Genomic DNA, 21,689 nt, shown 5'->3' on the forward strand with positions numbered 1-21,689 from the left:
TGCGAGGAATTTACTATACAGAAAAACTCACAAATGACACACATATCAGGAGATTCAATGTAGTACTTTCTGTAATAGGAAGAGATTCCATTAGTAGGAACCCAATTAAGCAAATAACAGTACATCTATATCCTGAGATAACACCTAATAAACAGTATAAAAGAACATGAAAGCTTTTTAGGCAAATCGCGAATGGTCTCAAAAATATACTATGTGAAAAAAGAATAACACACAGTATTCTGTAATTTGTATAAAAAGGATAGGAGAATTCGTGTGTGCATGTACATAGGTATGTATTATGGATATGCATTTCTTGCCTATGGATAAAACTGTTAACACACATAAGTAACTAGTGACTCTGGCTGCCACAAGGAAGGGACTGGCAGACTGATGCATGGGGTGGAAGAAGGCTTATCATGTTTACCCTTTTTACCTTCTGAATATTTGAAGAATATAAACGTGTTACCTATTTAAAATAAGTAAGTGAAAACAACTAAAAAAAAGTGGCCTTACTTGCATATGGTCTACCTTTCCAGCTGTCATCGGTTGGGTTAGAGAGTTGGCTCTGGCCTCTCTCAGAGGCATTTTTATCTATGCTGCTTAGAGACTGGCGGTCCAGATCCACATCCTAAAAGTAACCCAGAAAGAAATACAATCTTTACTTTCTTTCTTTTTTTTTTGTTTTTTTTTAAGGTTTTATTTATTCATTCATGAGAGACACAGAGAGAGAGACAGAGACACAGGCGAGGGAGAAGCAGGCTCCATGCAGGGAGCCCGATGCAAGACTCGATCCCCCGGTCCTGGGATCAGGACCTGAGCCAAAAGCAGATCTCAACCTCTGAGGCACCCAGGCATCCCCAATGTTCACTTTATCCACAATTCAGTACCTGGGCAGAGATGTGCCTGTTTTGACACTGCTGGCCCAACTTGAAGTTAAGTGCTTTGCTTTACTTGAAGTAATATTATGCTGCCTGCTTAATTAGGCTGCACAGGAAAGATTAAAAATGTCATATATTTCCTCCCTCCCATTAAAATTTCACATTTTCTTATTCCTATTTCAAAGGTATTTCTCTACATATTATGATTTAACAATGAGTGTGACATGGGGCACCTGGGTGGCTCAGCCGGTCAAGCATCCAAATCTAGATTTCAGCTCAGGTCTTGATCTCAGGATGGTGAGTTCAAACCGAGTTGGAACCTACTTAAAAAATAAACAAACAAGGGATCCCTGGGTAGCTCAGCAGTTTAGCGCCTGCCTTTGGCCCAGAGCGTGATCCTGGAGTCCCCAGATCGAGTCCCACATCGGGCTCCCTGCATGGAGCCTGCTTCTCCCTCTGCCTGTGTCTCTGCCTCTCTCTGTCTCTTATGAATAAACAAAATCTTTAAAAAAAAAATAAACAAAATATTGACGAATTAGGGGGACAAGCTCAAAAATAAACTAGTGTGATAGCTAGCTCTTTAAAATGTTGACAGAAGACAGTTAACAAACAAAAAATGCTTAAATAACTTTTTTCCAAATTGCTTCATTTAAAAAAAAAAAGATATTTATTAGGCAGCCCGGGTGGCTCAGAGGTTTAGCACTGCCTTCAGCCCAGGTTGTGATCCTGGAGACCTGGGATAGAGTCCCACGTCGGGCTCCCTGCATGGAGTCTGCTTCTCCCTCTGCCTGTGTCTCTGTCAATCTCTCTCTCTCTCTCTCTCTCTCTCTCTCTCTCTCTGTGTCTCTCATGAATAAATAAAATCTTAAAAAAAAAGATGTTTATTCATTCATGAGAGACATAGAGAGAGGCAGAGACATAAGCAGAGAGAGAGGCAGGCTCCCTGTGGGGAGCCTGATGCAGGACTCGATCCCAGGACCCTGGGATCATGACCTGAGCAGAAGGCAGATGCTCAACCAGTAAGCCACCCAGGTGCCTCTAAGTTGCTTAATTTGTAAGGTGCTTCATTTTTTAAGTTGCTATATCCCAAGTGCCTTTTAAAGTAGGCTCCATGCCCAACGTGGGGTTTGAACTCACAACTCTGAACTTAAGAGCTGCATGCTCCTCTGAGAGCCAGCCAGGTACTCCCCAAATGCCCTATAAAATCTAATGGACTTACAATTATTTGGGAATAGAAGTAAATAATACAAAGCCCCTGTACACCAAGGTATTTTAAAGTGAGACTTGAATTAGAACTTCTCTATGTGGCCTCATACAGAAAATAAAAACCACTATCACACTGGTGTGGAAGAAAGCACTCAATGAAGGAGAACAATAAATAAGGATAAGTATACTGAGGCATTATTACTATCAGCAAAACACCAGAACTGAGAGTCCAACAAGGGAGAATTTGTTAAATAAATTATAATAATGCACAGCCGTTGAAAAATCTTCTTTCAAAGAATAGTTAAGGATATGCAAAAATGTTGACATGTTGTTAGGTAAAACATTATGTGCCAAGTGCACCCGAATTTCAAATGTGTGGATTATATATGTGCAGACACACAAAGAAAAAACTAGAAATGTAAACTGTGGTTTTTGTTGGATGAGGTGACTTATTTTCTGTACTTTCTAAAAAAGATGTTAACACACACAGTTCTTAAATCTTTTGATCTTTTGTCTTTTTTTTTTCTTTTTTAAAGTAATCTCTACTTCTAATGTAGGGCTTGAACTCATGACCCTGAGATCAAGAGCTGCATGTTCCACTGACTGAGCCAGCCAGGTGCCCCTAGTTTTTAAATCTTATAACCTTTTTTACTCTCTTCCCATCATAAAAGCACAAACTCTTTGGGTTAATTTCTTACTATAAGACGATGAGATCAGAGAAAAGACAACAAAAACCCCTACCAAATGTTTTTCTGATGAATCTTCCTCCATTCCTACAGGTCTCCATGTCAGCAAACTGAAGGGAAGGCAAGAGAAGGAAAATGATCAACGTGAAAGAACCTGGAGCCTTAATGTGTCTACCGAGCACAGAAATAAATAGCAAATAAACATTTGCACTCACACATGTGGGATGGTTGTTTTGAAGATATCCAGCATACAACTGCAAGTCTCATCCCAGACGTCGGGACTGAATTTCTCCCCGTTAGATATTACTAAGTTTTCTAAGCAATTGGTACCTGACCGAGCCAACTGTTCATTATCTGCAAAATAAAGCAACATCTATCACCAAACCTCTACTGCTGTTTTGATTTCCACCAGGGCACAGATGCTTTGTGTCATGAGGTGGAGATGACAAGATGAGGGGTTTGAAGGCTCTTAAAGAAGCAACAATACGGATGATATTAAAACTTTTATTGTTTAAGCAGGCTATAAAGAGATACAATTACTTACCACAGCCTTATTGCTAGGGAGGCAGGTCAGTTTGCTACTTAATTAATGGGCTTCTTGTACAATGAATCATAAAGGATGGAAATATTAGACCAGAGTTTCTTTAAATTTGGCCACCCAAACAGTGCCATGCTGGTACTGACACTTTTATCATTTATTTTAAAACTGAGTCACTTTTTGAAAAAACTTAATACATGAAGTTTTTGGCTTTAGCCAAAACTATCTCTGGAATACAGGCTGAATGTGCTATGTGGGTAATTTTTCTAATACACACTATGTCAACACGGAAGTACTCAAATGAACAATGCCACTGATGAAGTTGTTGATACTGACCCTCGCAGTATATTTGAAAAACATTGCAGAAAATTTCAAATATAGACAAAAGTAGAAAAAAACAGTGTAATACACAAAGGCACAACTTTTAAAATATGATAATAACTACATCCCATCTTTAAGAAATGCTTTATAAACTGGGTTGGAGAGATTGCTTTTATGTTCTAATTAAATGAAAATACAAAAAAAAAAAAACACACACACACAAAAAATAAATGAAAATACAAATTTTTACCAATTAAATTATATACTGTAGTCTTTGGCATTATAGTCTTGCTTTTACATACTGAAGAAGTTAATCTCTCACTAAAAACCAAGTCAAGAAGAATGACACCTATAGAGACATGGCAAGTACCTTGTTTCACACACCACTGCAACTGTGCAAACACATCAGAAAGAAGAACTTCATTCAGAGCCTCATAAAACTGGGTGAACACATCACAAATAGCATACAGTGCATGATTGCAAGTTGTTGTCATCCACTCGGATTTCTGAAAAAAACAAAAAGATAATGGTGAGAAGCCACTTTCCTTGTGGGCACTCCTACAGCATGGGCAAAACCACTGTGGTATGCAATCTGGCAATACGTGTCAACAGTCTTTACAACACTCATACCCATGGATGCAGGAACACTGCTGCCAGGAATGGACCCTAAGGAAAGAATCAAAGATCCAGGGACACCTGGGTGGCTCAGTGGTTGAGCATCTGCCTTTGGCTCAGGGCGTGATCCTGGGATCTGGGATCAAGTCCCACATCAGGTTCCTCCTGGGGAGCCTGCTTTTCCCACTGCTTATGTCTCTGCCTCTCTCTGTGTGTCTCTCATGAATAAATAAATAAAATCTTAAAAAAAAAAAGATTCATCAATCCATGGGTGAAGGTTTATGAATAAAGATGTTTACACCACACTGGCATTTACACACTGAAAACACAGATTTAAATACACAGCAAGGCGGTACCTAATTAAGTATATCTGTAGGATAGAATGTTAACAGTCATTCAAAGTGATATTGACAAAAAGCTTTAATGAATTGGAAAAAGTGAATATGAGATTATGCTAACTATACCTCTTTACACCAAAAATTTACCTCTGGTAATTTCATCGCACTATTTCAAGTACTTAACAAAGAGATTTAGAAAATCATCAAAAAGGGAAGGTTTGCTACTGCTAACAAAACTCCAGCAGTGGAAGCCCTAAGGGAAAAAGACTGATAGATTCAGTTTCTTAAAAAAAAAAAAAAAAAAAAAAAAAGATTCAGTTTCTTAAAAGCTAAAATTTTCTAAAAGGAAAAGAAAATAAAAATAACAAAGTGGGCAAAATCATCTGTAATTTATGTAAGGACATGGTATTTTATGTACACACTGAGAAGCTCCTAAATCAATAGGAGAGAGATAACAACCCACTAGATGACCTAAGGAGTCATAGGTCCCTATGAATTGAAAAAGCAATTCATAAAATAAGAAATGTAAATCAGTAATAGGAAAAAAAAATGCAACCTCACTAGCAATTAAAAAACTTACAGTTAGGGGTGCCATGGTGGCTTAGTTGGTTAAGGGTCCAACTCTTAGTTTCAGCTCAGGTCATGATCTCAGAATCATGAAATCAAGCCTCATGTTGGGCTCCATGCTTGGAATGGAGCCTGCTTAAGATTCTCTCTCCCTTGGGGCACCTGGGTGGCTTAGCCAGTTATGTGTCGAGCTCTTGATTTTGGCTTAGGTATCGGGCTCCATGTTTAGTGGGCAGTCTGCCTCTCTCTTTCTCTCTCTCTCCCTCTTCCCCTCTGCCACTCCCCCTGTTCACATGCATGGGCTTTCTCTCTCTCAAATAAATAAATCTTAAAAAAACAAAACAAAAACACTTTGGGGTGCTCAGATGGAAAAGCACGAGGCCCAGGTGGGGTAGAGAGAGATGAAATAAAGAAAATTTAGTAACAACACAACTAGGTTGCCTGTGGAAGCTGGAACTATGGCTGTTCAAATGTTTTGTTTTTCTGTCTTCTGATTTTTTTTTTTTTTAAGATTTATTTATTTTAGCTGGAGAGCACGAGAGGGGTGAGGGGCAGAGGGTGATAGAGAATCCCAGGGGCAGAGGGAGAGGATGAAGCAGAGGATGCTTAGCCAACTGAGTCACCCAGGTGCCCCAAAACTTTTTTTATAGATTTTATTTTTAAGGGATGTCTGGGTGGATCGAGTCCCACATCAGGCTCCCTGCATGGAGCCTTCTTCTCCCTCTGCCTGTGTCTCTGCCTCTCTGTGTCTCTCATAAATAAAATCTTTAAAAAAAAAAAAAAAAGGAAAAAAAAAAAGGGATGCCTGGGTGGCTCAGTAGTTGAGCATCTGCCTTCAGCTCAGAGTATGATCTTGGTCCGGGGATCGAGTCCCGCATCTGGCTCCCTTTGAGGAACCTGTTTCTCCCTCTATGTCTCTGCCTCTCTCTTTGGCTCTCTCATGAATAAATAAAAATCTTAAAAAAAAATTTAATTAATTAATTATTTATTTATTTATGATAGTCACAGAGAGAGAGAGGCAAAGACACAGGCAGAGGGAGAAGCAGGCTCCATGCACCGGGAACCCGACGTGGGATTCGATCCTGGGTCTCCAGGATCGTGCCCTGGGCCAAAGGCAGGCGCCAAACTGCTGCGCCACCCAGGGATCCCCAAAAAAAAATTTAATTTTTAAGTGATCTCTATACCCAATGCGGGGCTCACACCTACAAATCCAAGATCAAGTTTCACGCTATACCAACTGAGCCAGCAAGGTTCCCATAAAAATGCTTTTAAAGGTTTTTTTAGGGCAGCCCCAGTGGCCCAGTGGTTTAGGGCCACCTTCAGCCCGGGGTATGATCCTGGAGACCCGGGATCAAGTCCCACGTCAGGCTCCCTGCGTGGAGCCTGCTTCTCCCTCTGCCTCTCTCTCTCTCTCTCTCTCTCTCTCTCTCTCTCTCTCTCTCATGAATAAATAAATAAAATATCTTTAAAAATAAATAAATAAAGGTTTTTTTTTAGGGACCAGAGACATTTCATTTTTTACTGACTGTTGAGAAGCTGATATGAACCAAGTAACTGAGAGGAGCAGGTGCCCTGTTGAACTGGCAGGTACAATGCTGAAGGGCCCCACAGTCAGGCCACGGTGACATTTCTTTTCGCCCTACCCCAAATGGGAACAGTTTCTTAGCACTAATTGATTCTGATAGAAAAGTGCCAAGGAGGACATTTCCATTTTATTTTATTTTAATCTTTTAAAAAAGATTTGAGAGCGAGTGTGTGTGCATGCACAAGGGGGAGGGGCACAGGGAGGGGGAGAGGGAGAAGCAGATCTCCACTGAGCAGGGAGGCAATGTGGGGCTGGATCCCAGTACCCTGAGATAATGACCTGGGCCGAAGGCAGATACTCAATGTACTGAGCCACCTAGGTACCCCAGGGGTTTCCATTTTAAAACAAACCTCCGGCATCTCAAAGTGTAAGAGTTGTGTGAGGGATGATGACACAACCCTGTGGCAGACAAAAGCAGAGCAGCTCCCCCCATAGTATCCAGGGTACCGTGTTAGTCATCACCTACCTCTGACTGCTGCTCAGGGAGTTTCATATTGTCAAAAATCCTGAACACGATTCTGAACAAGTCCTGCCACCAGTGCTTTTCAAAGGTGTGGCCATAGCTCTTCATGATCTCAAACATGACCGTGAGTCCTCTGGGGGAACAAAGCCAGATGCAGAGAGGGAATGGGTGGGGGAAAAGAACAACAAAAAAGAGAGTGGGAGAGTATAGGGTAGGCGAGCAGGTGACCAAGGCTCATCTTGTGACGGAAGGGGCACTGCTTGGGGACACCGTTACCTTGTCCGAACGTCTAGCTTGCATCTGTTAATGATACAGGAAAGCTCAAACAGGATAGGGAACCAGCCTCGGACCCAGACCCTGTCGCCAGGAGCTACATTCATGTCATCGCTTGTATATTCTTGTAGCACCTGCAAGGACAGTTACCTCTCAGATGCAGACTAAGCAAAGGAAGAAACTCAAAGGGAACTACACAAACTTTAAGGCCCCGCACATTTTCCCTTTCTAAAAACATTCATTCAGCAAGGGCAGGACAGGGAATCCCCAAAAGGCAAACACAAGCCTCTCCCAAGTGCATACGAGCAGTTGTGCCTACGGACCTTTGTGGGGTTTAGAGTAAGTTGATTGGGCAGGTCACTGCTGAGTTAAGGGAGGCACTAGGACGTGAAGTCAGCTGCCCAAGGTCATGCAGCTAGCTAGGAGCTGGCAGTCTTTCCCAGTCTAGATGTGAAACCCCACTCCCTGCCCTACCTCTGGGATTTCGAGCCCTTTGCTCTGTAACCACTCTTGAAGCGCGGTACTGTCTGCTGTAATGAAATTTCTTTATCAGCTCTGGTTATCCAACATTAGACAATTTCTCTCTATGCCCCCATCAACTCCCCTGTACAATGGGGACATAGCTGCCAATCTCAAAGGTCTGATGTGGAAACTAAATAAATCAATACACAGAAAAGATATGAAGGAAAGATCTATATAGGTCAAAATAGTTTAGATGTGCTTATTTCTACCCAATTTCAGTTTCTGGTGCTGTCATTTAAACCAAGCAGGCCTCTCTGGAGAGGTGAGACATAACAAAAACCCCAAACATTTCTGGGAGAAAACAAAAGGTGATTTTAAAAAATGCGTCTTCTCAGCCATGTCACAATGGTAAAATGTCACTGTCTTAAGAGGGAGGATTGTTCTCTTTCAAATAGAAAGGGCTAGCTTCTTTAGCTTTGCCAAAATGCAAAGCTAAATACTATCATCTTCTACAAAAACAATTAGTAGAATACTAGGTAAGTGTCTAGTAGGAGTAAAATAAGTAATTTCATCATGAGAGAAAAGGTGGAACCCCAGCAACGGGCAGCATTTTGCCTGTTTAGGGCAAACACGTGTTTCTAAAAGCATAGCTGGAAATGCTCTTTGCTGGGAGCAAAAAGGTTTTTTGCCTCATGATTCCTTTTCCACTCAGTGCCCAAGAGGGAATAGAGGAAAAATGTACCCGAGGCCTCTCAGAGACGTATTTCCCACAGAAGCGGATGAGCCGGATCGCCTCCATGCTCGTGTCTGGGAAGGCAGCATTGCAGGCAAACTCCGACAAGCACTTCACAGCGTCCTGAAAGGAATCGATGGCTGCAGGGAAATGGTGCTGGAAAATAGTTGCTGTGGAAACAGAGCCATGTTTTTTAATAAGACCAGGACTTAGAAATGGGGATCAAATAACTACCCCTACCCCAAGGGCACTATTTCTGTGAAAATCTAAGAAAAGAATGTCATTATCTCTAGAAGATGGTACTGATTATTATTATTTTTTAAAGATTTTATTTATTTATTCATGAGAGACACACAGAGAGAGAGAGACAGGCAGAGACACAGGCAGAGGAAGAAACGGGCTCCAAGCAGGGAGCCCGATGTGGGACTCGATCCTGGGTCTCCAGGATCAGGCCCTGGGCTGAAGGCGGCGCCAAACTGCTGAGCCACCCAGGCTGCCCGACGGCACTGATTATTAAATCATTCAGCAAAGAATCCATTGAGCACCGCTTGGGTTCAATTGGTTCCTGAGCTCCAATATTCACTCATTCATTTAACAAACATTTACTGAGTGTCACCTATGTGCAAAGCACAGTTGTAGGCCCTGGGGACAGAGGTGATCAATCTAGTTTCCTGCCTCATGATACTTCCGCTCCACTGGGCGAGACAGACAATAATCACCTAGGCCAATGCATTTATAAAATATAAAATAATCTCAGGTTGGGGGAGTACTGGGTGAGGGGACAGAAGGCAGCTGGGTTGCTTAGGCTGGGGGTCAGAGGACAATTCTCTGAAGAGGCCCTACCTGACAAGTGTCCCTAAGGATGTGAGAGAGGACAAGCCATGAGAAGACCAAGTTTCACAGGAAGCTAAGGCGTCCATTTCAACTTAAGCTATTTTACGATGGAGCCCAAAGAAACATATAAGATAAACACTGATCTGTGTGAAGCTGGCCCTCAGCAGTCGGCCTGACAGAAGCTGAGCACTGAGCAAAGCTCTGGCCCCGGTTCAGTGAGCACACTGCTTTAACTCTCTGGCTGTTCCCATCCCAAGACTACACCACGTGCTACCTGGAAGGAATGTTGTGAAGATAAAGGGAGATCAAGAAGGTCAATGAGCGAAAGGTAAAAGGCAATTAAGAAGTCTAAGGTTTTTCAAAATCCTACAAATATCACCTGAGACAAAAATACAAGTAGCAAGAAGTTTCCTAAGGGTAAAAAGACCTCAAGAAAGATCAAGGCTGATCTAATGCTTTACAACTTTTATGAAGACCAAGATCAGTAAACAGCCTGTTGTGTGCTGACAGGCAAGACCAGGTGGCACCAACTCTAGCCTGGCCTGTCCGGGAATGAATCCTGCCCCGCGCTTCCTAGCTGTGTGACCTCAGTCAGGTAAGCAAGTTGTTTTTTTCTTTTATCTTTTTTTTAAAGATTTTATTCATTTATTTATGAGACACACAGACTGTGGAAGAGAGACAGTCAGAGGAGAGGCAGGCTCCATGCAGGAAGCCCGATATGGGACTTGATCCCAGGACTCCAGGATCACGCCCTGAGCCAAAGGCAGATGCTTAACTGCTGAGCCAACCAGGCGTCCCTCAGGCAAGTTGTTCTACTTTATTTTTCTGTCCCTCAGTTTCCTCTCTGGTGAAGTGTGGGTAGTAATGGTACAGCCAGTTCTTGGTACTCATGGGAGTTGTGTTCTATAGAGTTGCTGTGAGCACTGAATAGCGAATAAAGAACCACTGCTCCTAGGGGAGGAGTGGGGAAAGGTTCCTGACAGCCTCTGGTCACAATGTTTTAATCAACCAATCAATACATAATCTTGCTTTGTGTGTGTTTTGTTTTAAAGACACTGTATTTTATACATCGTGCTAGGTTCAACACTGAACTTTTGGCCAACAGCACTTTAACTTAAGCCTGAACGAAGCTTATCGAAAACATGTATTTTCTCCATAAGGCACATCACAGCCTTCCTGTGCTCAGGGACACTGGATAGCACTCTGGCACTGTACCTCAGGGCCATTTTAAGATTTTATTTATTTATTTAGTTAGTTAGTTATTTTTATATTTATATTATTTATTTATTTATTTATTTATTTATCTATTTATTTATTTATTTATATTTATATTTTTAAAATTTATTTATTTATAAGAGACACACACAGAGAGAGAGGCAGAGACACAGGCAGAGGGAGAAGCAGGTTCCATGCAGGGAGCCCGATGTGGGACTCAATCCCAGGTCTCCAGGATCACGCCTGGGCTGAAGGTGTCACCAAACCACTGAGCCACCTGGGCTGCCCAATCAGGGTCATTTTATTTATTTTTTTAAAATATATATATATTTTTTAATATTTTATTTATTCATGAAAGACACACAGAGAGAGGGAGAGAGAGCTAGAGACACAGGCAGAGGGAGAAGCAGGCTCCATGCAGGGAGCCTGACATGGGACTTGATCCCGGGTCTCCAGAATCACGCTCTGGACTGAAGGCAGCACCAAACCGTTGAGCCACCCGGGCTGCCCAATCAGGGCCATTTTAAATGGTGAAGTCTCCAACAAAAAAACAGAAATGCAAAAAAAATGTGGCAGTAAGTAAACCACAGAAAGGACATGTACTTATTTATAGTGAGAGAGCTGAAACAAGAAGGCAGAGGGTCATCTTGTTAACCCTGGCCAGGAACACGTCCCTGAGTGACTCAAGTACTTCCCTGCTGAATGCACACACATGTCCACAAAGGACCACAAAAGTGCCGGGAGCACTGGCTTTGTGGTGGTGAATGAAGGTCAACCATATTCCTTCTCAGGGTTTTTGTGCATATGTCTAAGCACATGTCAAGAGCTCAGAACAGCAGCTGGCATATTAACATATCACAGGTCTAAAACAAGGAAGCCCTCTGGGGAGTAAAACAGGCAATAAGTGGTCATCCTTTTAGACTTGCAGGTGGGACATTAGAGCCACTTACTGACGATGTGGCCCGTGGTCTGGAAGGCCAGCTCCACAATGTTCCCATCATGATCCGAGGCTGCTTGATGGAACACGGCAAAGATGTTTTTCCAGCCTGAGCGGATGTTGGCTGCCTGGGAGTTTACCATCTGGGCGATGCAGCGGATCACCATGTCCCGAATGGTCGGAGATCTAAGGAAAGAATGGAGCAGCCATGTCATCTGTACTTTGAATGGTAGGAAGAAAACTAATTACACCATCACTTAGAAGCAGCACATTAAAAAAACACGCATTTTTCTTTCTCTTATTTTATTTTTTTTTGGAGCCCAACATGGGGCTTAAACTCATAACCCTGAGATCAAGACCTGAGTTGAGATCAAAGGTGGGATGTTTAACTGACTGAGCCACCTAGGCACACTCGCCTCAAACCACATTTTTTTTTTTTAAGATTTTATTTATTTATTTCTGAGAATACACAGAGAGGAGAGAGAGAAGCAGAGACCCAGGCAGAGGGAGAAGCAGGCGCCATGCAAGGAGCCGGACGTGGGACTTGATCCCGGGTCTCCAGGATCAGGCCCTGGGCCGAAGGCAGCACTGAACCGCTTGAGCCACCCGGGCTGCCCTCAAACCACATTTTTAAAAGCACATAGTAATCCACATTCATTTAAAAAAAAATTAAATTAGATTTAACAAAAAGAAAAAACATTAAGACAATCACCATGGCAGACAGAAGCTTTCCCAGCAGCCATCCTCCCACCTCCTTGAAAACAGAACTCTGATTTCATCCAGGCAGCAACATGCCTGACCTCAGGGAACCAATCATAAACAGGACAAGACAATATGACAATCTTGACTCATCTGCCATCTCCCCAATTCCCTAGCCTCTCTTACAGCCAGGGGAACTACATGACTTGTTTTAATTACAGGTAAGAGAAAATCTGGGAATGGAAAGGGGAGTGGTTTCTACTATGGTTTTGTTTTTGTATTACAAGGAATACACAAGGTAGGCTCTGCCCCTGTTCTTGATATCCCCATTCTGAACACAGCATGATGCCTGGAGCCAGAGCCTCTGTTCAGCTTCACAAAACAACAGGCTCAAAGATAGAGTGCTCCTGTGGACAGCCAAACAAAGGGACAGAAAGAAGCTGCACCCTCAATGACAATTTGGGCTACAGAACCAAAGTTGGGACTGTCTGCCTCAGACTTGTTAACTAACAATACACGACTTTGTGGTTTATGGCATTGTTGGTCAGTTTTTCTGGCTGAAAACTTTTATACTAATAATACTCTGCCATCCAGAGACAACCATTCCTAAATTCTTAGTGCATATCCTCTTAGATTTTTAGGCAGAGATCTATCTATGTGTATGGTTAACACATATATATATGTGTGTGGGAATATGTATATATAACTCAAAATTACACATTTTAAATTTATTACAAAATGAAACCTGAAGATAGAAAAAATGGCCCATTTTCTGAAGCAGTTGCAAGGTTCAACAGTGTTACTTGGATATTTGCAAAAGATGAGCATGTATGTCTTAAGACACATGCAGTTATGGGGTGAGCTCTATTATAGTAACAAGAGTCAAGGCTACACAAACCTATCTCTTCCACACACCACTAGCTTTGAAAACCATTCGAGTGGTTTTGGGATTGCAGATTTGACTTGCAAATTTCATCTGGCTTAGGGTAACATTCATGTTCATCTGTGGGATTGATACTAACTGATAATAGGTCATTTAGAGAAGGCAAGGAGAAAGTCAAAACAGTTAAAACTTAGCTAAAAGTTCACAAAGTAAATATGCCACCCACAGATAACAAAGAACGGACTACAAACCTAGGTGACTTTAATACATAACATAAGCGAATTCATGATTGCTTCCCGCATGGGGAAGAAAAGCAGCTCTTTGGGAAAAACCACATGGACTTTTTTTTTTTTTTTAAGATTTTTATTTATTCATGAGACACACAGCGAGAGCGAGAGAGCGTGCCAGACACAGTACGAGTGAGAAAAAGACTCCCTGCAAGGAGCCTGATGTGGGGACTCAATCCCAGATCCCAGGATCACGCCCTGGGCCAAAGGCAGATGTGCAACCGCTGAGCAACCCAGGCGTCCCGGACTTTTTAAAGATTTATTTATTCGAGAGAGAGAGAGAGAGAGAGAGAGAGAGAAAGAAACAGCATGAGTGGGATGGGGGGGCAATGGGAGAGAGAGAATCTCAAGTAGACTCCCCACTAAGTGTGCTCAGCATGGGGCTCAATCTCAGGATCCTGAAATCATGACCTGAACCGAAATCAAGAGTCAGACATTCATAAAACTGAGCCACCCAGGCGTCCTACGTACTGTTTAAAATGCTTTTCAGGGAGTGCCTGGATGGCTCAGTTGGTTAAACATCTGACTCCTGATTTCAGGGTTGTGAGACCGGGCTGTGCTGAGCTCCATGCTCAGCATGGAGTCTGCCTGTCTCTTTCCCTAGGCTCCTTTCCCCACTCACAGTCTCTCTCTCTCTCTCACAAATATAATCTTTAAAAAAAAAAAAAGGCTTTTCAGGGTGCCTGGTGACTCAGTCGTTTAAGCATCCAGCTCTTGGTTTCAGGGTTGTGAGTTCAAGCCCCATGTTGAGCATAGTGCCTATTTAAAAATAAAAAAGCAAATAAATAAATAAATAAATAAATAAATAAATAAATAAATAAATAAATATAAAAAATAAAAATAAAAAAGCAAAATGCTTCTTGCCTGATTGTTAAAAATAAAATGTGATAACAGTAAACATTTTGGAAAATGTAGAAAAAAAAACAATGGAAGGGAAAAAAAAGGGCCGCTTGGGTGGCTCAGTGGTTAAGCTCAGGTTGTGATCTTGGGGTCCTGCGATCTAGTCCTACATCAGGCTCCCCAGAGGGAGCGTGCTTCTCCATGTCGCTCATGAATAAATAAATAAAAATCTCAAAAAACAAAACAAAACAAACAAAAAACAAAAACCTCCTTTACGTGACAGCATGATATTTCACATGGAGAGATTCAAACAATGGTCTTTATTATTACATTTTCCAACTATATAACCTGCCCTTTTGACTAAACCTTTATTTATTTATTTTTAAAGATTTATTTATGAGAGACAGAGAGAGAGAGAAGCAGAGACATAGGCAAAGGAGAAGCAGGCTCCACGATGGGAGCCCGATGTGGGGCTCTATCCCCAGGACTCCAGCATCACCGCTGAGCCACCCAGGCGTCCCTGACTAAACCTTTATTAAGCATTTCCTGTGTCATAAACAATGTGAACATCTAACAGCTGCACAATATTTTATGTTGTGGCTGTACCAATATTGACTGTAACACTCTTGTAGGTGCTATCTGGTTTTTAAGAAAATATTTTGTATGACTTACAAAGTTTTGCTTTATTTCAAATTAATTCCTTAATCATCAGCACGTGCTGTAGGCTTTCCTTTCAAAATGTATGCAGAATCCAATCCCATGGTGCCTCACATCCTTGGTCCAAATCTGAATAATTACACTGGCTTTCCATTTTGCATGGATGAATGCAGGATCATCCCTTAACATATGTCAGACCATTTCACTTCTCTGCTCAAAAGCCTCTGATGGCTTCTTTCACAGAGAACAAGGCAAAGTGCTTACTAAGGCTGACAGCTCTCCATGATCTAGGCACTCTACTACCACTAGGGCTTCATCCTCCAGGACTTTGTCTTGTTTACTCTGCCCAGCTACCTTGGCCTCTTTGCTCCTCCTTATCTAGGCCAAGAATACTCTGCCGCAAGGTTTTTATTTCTCTTCCCTATGCTCAGAACACTCTTCCCAAGACCACATACAGTCACTCCTGGCTTGTTCCACACTTTCCTTAAGGGTCAATTTACCAAATGCATCTTCAGTGTCTGCCCTGTATAGAGGAATGCTTCTACTTCTATCTCCTTACCTTGATTTAAACATTTATTTACTTGTCCATCTATCTCACTGGACTATAAATAAGGATTTTTAAAAATTTTATTTATATATTAGAGAGAGAGGGAAAATGAGAGAGAGAAAGAGCATAAGTATAGGGAGTGGCAGAGGGAGAAGCAGGCTCCCCGCTGAATAGGAAGCCGGACACACAGGGCTCGATCCCAGGGCTCTGGGATCTCGACCTGAGCTGAAGGCAGGTGCTTAACGAACTGAGCCATGCAGGTGCCCCTAAACAAGGATTTACTGTTTCAATTTCATTATGGAAAATTTAAACACATATAAAGGTAAAGAGGCTATGACAATGAACACCGGTGTACCCGGCCGCAATGATGATTAAATCAGGGCCAGAAGAAAACAGGAATTTTTGACTGTTTTCCTTGGTGCTGCATACTTGGCACTCAGAATAGTACCTAGCAGCTGGAAGGCTGCAATAAATACAGGCCAAGTGAACAAATGAACAGGGTGAGCGCTTCAGAGGGACAGCTGTCCTGATCTCTTCTATCATCCCCCTGGGGCAGAAATGATGGGTCACATAATTCTTTTTTTTTTTTTTTTAATTTTTTTCACATAATTCTTGACCTTGTTTTAGTATGCCTCCACAGTGGCTTTCTTTGAACAACTTCAGCATCCACCCCAGTAAGGACGCATGGCAAGTTTCTGCTAGTTGTGGTGGTGTGATCTGTCTGGGAAAGGTCACACACAAATCTTAGCGATTAACTTAGAGGTCTGTTTTAGGCCTCCAATAAGGAATTTGACCAAGGGTCTTCCAGAACAATGCACATACCTGTTTTTCTTCATGATATGCTCAAAGGGCCTCAGAAAATCCTTCTGGAAACGGAAGTTGGCTAATTCTCCCTTCTCGAGAAACTTCATAGAGAGTTGCCTTAAGGAGTCAACAGCAAATATGGCCACATCTTCATTGGGGTTACAGCCAACCTGAGCAGGAATGGGAGATAAGCACAGTACAATACAACTGTGGATGTGGCCTTCTGAACATCAAAAATGGATAGTCTACCTTCAAAACAAGTGCTCTGGAAAAACACACCTAAGGAGAAAAAAAAAGGTGTTTCTTGGCCATGACCTGTGGAATGTTAACTTTCATGATGAAAGATCAGTACTGCAAATTTAATTAAAAGAGCTTTCAGGGATCCCTGGGTGGCGCAGCGGTTTGGCGCCTGCCTTTGGCCCAGGGCGCGATCCTGGAGACCCGGGATCGAATCCCACATCGGGCTCCCGGTGCATGGAGCCTGCTTCTCCCTCTGCCTATGTCTCTGCCTCTCTCTCTAGCTCTGTCTCTGTGTGACTATCGTAAATAAATAAAAAAATTAAAAAAAAAAAAGAGCTTTCAAAATGTGTTATATTTAATTTTTTTAAAGATTGTGGCTAAATGTATGTAAAACAGAAAACTTACCATCTTAACCATTTTATTTTTTTATTTTTTTTTAAAATTTTTTAAATTTTTTTTATGATAGTCACACACAGAGAGAGAGAGGCAGAGACACAGGCAGAGGGAGAAGCAGGCTCCATGCACCAGGAGCCCGACGTGGGATTCGATCCCGGATCTCCAGGATCGGGCCCTGGGCCAAAGGCAGGCGCCAAACCGCTGCGCCACCCAGGGATCCCCCATCTTAACCATTTTAAAGTGCACAGTTCAGGAGTGTTAAGTACATTCACATTGTTCTGCACCACATCTCCAGAACTCTAGCAAAACTGAAACTCTATACCCACTAAACAGTTCCTTGTGTGCTAATTCATTTTATTCAAAAATATACAGGAGCGGCCAAAAGACTTTAAAGTCTCTATAAAGCCTTTTCATGCTTGCTCATATCTGTTGCCTGAAGAAAATGATTATAAATGAATTATCACCAGCTTCAAAAAAAGTCACCATAAATATTGAGGCTTTTCAATTTCCTTAAAATTGTACTTATCTATAGTTTTATCTACTTTAGAGACTGGAGTTATGGTATATATTTGGTTGCTGTTTCTCAGACTTTTTCCTCAAGAAGAATCCCCTAATAAGCAGAGCAAGGAGATGTTTCCTACCAGAACCCCTGCCAAGGGACCTGGGGGATCTAGCTTTAAAAAGAAAAAAAGAGAAAAAAAATTCTATCACATGCTACAACATGGATGAACCTTGAGGACATTATGCCAAGTGAAAGAAACCAGTCACAAAAGGATAAATATTGCATGATTCCACTTATATGAGGTTCCTAGAGTAGCCAAATTCATACTGGGGGGAGGAGGAAGAAATGGAAAGCTAGTGTTTAATGAGTCTGGAGTTTCAGTTCTGCAAGATGGAAAAAAGAGCTCTGTAGATCTGTCACACACAATGTGAATGTACTTAACACTAATAAATTATAAATTTTATAAATTGTTAAAATGAAAAATTTTGTGTATTTTACCAAAATTAAAAAAAAAGGAATTCATACATACTAATAGCATAGTTAAATCTTCAAGATTTCTTGCTAAGTAGAAGAGGTTGCAAAATGGTATGTGTAATACTAATTATGTTTTTCAAGAGAGCAAAATAAATCAAGACAATATTATCAATGTTTCTATACATATATACATATACAGGTGCATAGAAAAACGTCTGTGAAGATACATAAACTGGTAATAATTAGCTTTGGAGAGGGTCCAAGTGGGGAGAGATGATGGTCAAAAGTGGCTTTAGCAATAAATTTTTTTTAAGGTGTTCATGTAACGTTCATTTAATTAAATACTAATAAAAAGAATATTCCTCTCCTAAAAATCAGGATTCACAGGAATTCCTGCAGCAGGAATACACTCCAAACGTTATCGTGCAGTTTTGCATACCCCAGGACACAGATGTGCCCTACTTTAGAAGAGAAACATGGGACTGTTCCAAAGACCTTGCTAGAATCCTAAGCTAAATTACAGCTGTACTCAGCCATCCACTTCTTCAAACGTATGAGATTATTATGTGTTCCAGTCCCCAGAGGGAAGAGAAAATCTTCCTGAGGTGGTAGAATGAATGAAAAGCCCCAGAGGGGGCAAATGAGTTTTCTACAAGTTTGTGCTTAATGGCTCTGAAATGCAATGGACACTGGTAATGAAGGTGACAGCCATGAAATGTCTAATTACTCTGTGCCAGCCTATATCCCAAGCCTGTCCACAAGTGGCCCACAGATAACCGAGAGCTGGCACCTCAACAGTCTTGACAACAGAACTGGAGGTAGGAAAAGTAACTTGCATACACTGATGTTCTCTCTCTCAAGGTAATTCCACTGAACATGAAATCTGGACTCTGAAGAGCTGAGAAATGTTTGCCAAAGCACTTCTGGATTACTACTTCTGAGAGAAAAAAGGATTCCACGGCTGCTCGTAGAGAGATCTCGTGGGGACAGCCCAGGTGGATCAGCGGTTTAGCACTGCCTTTGGCCCAGGGTGTGATCGATCCTGGAGATCCAGGATCGAGTCCCGTGTCGGAATCCCTGCATGGAGCCTGCTTCTCCCTCTTCCTGTGTCTCTGCTTCTCTTTCTCCTCTCTGTGTATTCTCAGAAATAAATAAATAAAATCTTAAAGAAAAAAAAAAAAGAAAGAAAGATCTCGTGGAATAAATGAGCAACATTTCCTCCAGCTCAGTGGTCACAGGCTTGGAGCAGAACATAGGATAAGGTATAGTAATGGTAATGGTTCACATTCCCTTTCTCAAACAATTTCACATCAATTACATCAACTGGTCCACTAAGTTATTTACCCAGAATAGTGAGAAAGATAGTTGCTAAGCAAGTTGATTATGTAGAAGACAGTGCTACCATTCACTCAACACACAGTTGCTCTGGGTCATGTGTAGGCTCTCGTGGCTATGTCCTCCCTGAGGGTTCGGATAAAAGGTCACTTCCAGATAGGCATGACATACTACACTGCCTGTCCCTTCACCAGACATTCATCATAAAATGTGGGTGAACTCCAGGAAGCAGTGACCTCTATGACCTGGAACCAGGCTCTCACATGGTTTGTTAAACAGATGGTGTGTTGGGAGGTACCTGGCTTTGAGCAGATAAAGAAACAAAGTAAACAAAAAACTCTGATTAGCTGATGTACCAAGTCAGAAGCAAGACTGCATTTGGCAATGTCTCAGTTCAGTGGGATCCTGGAGCAGGCTGGCAGCAGCTCACAAGAGCCAATGGTGCTCAAAGCTTTGTCAATCCGCCCTCGGGGACATCATAGTGCTAACTTCAAATTAGCTATGGGGGTTATTTACACCACAGAAATTGGCAGATGCTATAAACTGCTCACCAGCATCCTACTGCTTGTTCTATAGCCTAGTGGCAAACTGCTTCTTTTTTAAGTTTCTTCCATTCACTAGAGAGAGAGCAATTCTCTTTTAGATAAATTGTTTTTTACTCACAGTACTTTTAAACATCTGTTTTACAACTCTTCATCTCCAGGAGTGAAAAAACTGCTTTGAAATCATGCAGTGTGTTTTGGTGTGAAACAGTGCTATTAAGCTATTACTTTTCCTTTAAGAAGTCAACGTCATCAGAGATGCACACATACATATATGTTCTGATTTTTAAAGATTTGTTCAATATATGTGTGTATATGCCTATATATACCCGATGAAACCTCTGGTGGAGAGAAAGAAGTATAGTTTGTTTTTTTCTCAGTAGTTGTCAGTTTTAGAACACACAAATTTCTAGCTTTAAAATAAAGATTTTATTTATTTATTCATGAAAGAGAGGCAGAGACATAGGCAGAAGGAGAAACAGGCTCCTTGTGGGGAGCCTGATGCAGGACTCAATCCCAGGACCCTGGGATCACGACCTGAGCCAATGGCAGATGCTCAACCACTGAGCTACCCAGGCATCTCCCTCTAGTTTGTTTCTTATATAAAAATGTATTAGTATTCTAATACTTAGTAGCTCAGTGGGCCAAGTGTCTTACTCTTGGTTTCAGCTCAGGTAATGATCTCAGGGTCATGAGACTGAGCCCTGAGTCAGACTCCACATTCAGCAGGGAGTCTGCTTGAGGTTCTCATCTCTCTCTGCCCCTCCCCCCGACTAGCACGTGTGTACATGTACGGTATCAAATAAGTAAATAAATCTTAAAATAAATACATAAATAAATGTTGCTTTTCTCAACAAAAGTTTCAGAAGAGTGGTGGCAATGAAAGCCAGAATATATGAAGCAGTGACATTAACAGTGAAACTATATAGGAACACCAGGGTGGTTCAGCAGTTGAGCACCTGCCTTCAGCTCAGGGCATGATCCCGGAGTTCAGGGATTGAGTTCTGCATCGGGCTCCCTGCAGGGAGCCTGTTTCTCCCTCTGCCTGTGTCTCTGCCTCTCTCTCTCTCATGAATATATAAATAAAATCTTTAAAAAAAATAGTGAAACTATATAAAATGTAACTTAATCTTTGGTCACTCATAAGATACTAGGAGGATTTGCCATGTGTTCAAACACTAGTTTGTCCAGGGGCTATATTATTCTTGTGGTGTTAGCCTATATCCTGGATATGGAATATTAAAGTATTTTTAATTCCACTAAAATTTTAATTTCATACTCTGTGAATTCTAGCTATATGTAAATATGCTCCACAGGGAAACGAATTATGGGTATCCTCTGCTTCTTGCAATGTCACACTGCACCATTTTTCTTTCTTTTTTTTTTTTTTAGAAGATTTATTCATTCATTTGAGAGACAAAGACAGAAAGAGAGCGCGCCTATGCAGGAGGGAGGGGTAGAGGGAAAGGGAGAGAGAGTCTGTACAGATTCTGCACTGAGTGCAGAGCTGGACTCGGGGCTCAATCTCATGACCCCAAGATCACGACCTGAGACAAAACCAAGAGCTAGATGTCTACTTGACAGTGCCACCCAGGTGCCCATGCACTGCTTTGCTTTTATGAAAGATCTACCTTAGTGTCTATTTTCACTTAAAAAAAACAAAACAAAACAAAAACAAAAAACAAAGAGGAGTTTTACTTTTACAAAAAAAAGAAAGGTGAAAAGTGAAAATAACATTCAGCATTTATTTGTTTTGCAGCGAGTCATTACAGGGGCAGCATGAGCCCCAGCAGCAAGAGTGGTGCTGCCAAGCCCCTTCCCCGGAACTCCAC

The 21,689-nt window shown here is 41.7% G+C and overlaps 1 protein-coding gene across 1 annotated transcript in view; it reads right to left on the reverse strand.

Annotated features, from left to right (window-relative positions):
* The window catches only part of ARFGEF2 (ADP ribosylation factor guanine nucleotide exchange factor 2), a 98,005-nt gene that overhangs the window by 13,508 nt on the left and 62,808 nt on the right, over positions 1-21,689 (reverse strand). The window contains exons 26-34 of the mRNA XM_055301154.1: positions 16,387-16,538; positions 11,665-11,837; positions 8,675-8,835; positions 7,474-7,604; positions 7,201-7,330; positions 4,000-4,135; positions 2,986-3,124; positions 2,826-2,880; positions 514-628 (exon numbers count right to left, since the gene is read on the reverse strand). Coding sequence (XP_055157129.1) covers positions 514-628; positions 2,826-2,880; positions 2,986-3,124; positions 4,000-4,135; positions 7,201-7,330; positions 7,474-7,604; positions 8,675-8,835; positions 11,665-11,837; positions 16,387-16,538 — 1,192 coding nt within the window. The remainder of the gene's footprint in view (positions 1-513; positions 629-2,825; positions 2,881-2,985; positions 3,125-3,999; positions 4,136-7,200; positions 7,331-7,473; positions 7,605-8,674; positions 8,836-11,664; positions 11,838-16,386; positions 16,539-21,689) is intronic.

Source organism: Nyctereutes procyonoides, unplaced genomic scaffold (assembly GCF_905146905.1).
Source record: "Nyctereutes procyonoides isolate TBG_1078 unplaced genomic scaffold, NYPRO_anot_genome, whole genome shotgun sequence".
NCBI lineage: Eukaryota > Metazoa > Chordata > Mammalia > Carnivora > Canidae > Nyctereutes > Nyctereutes procyonoides.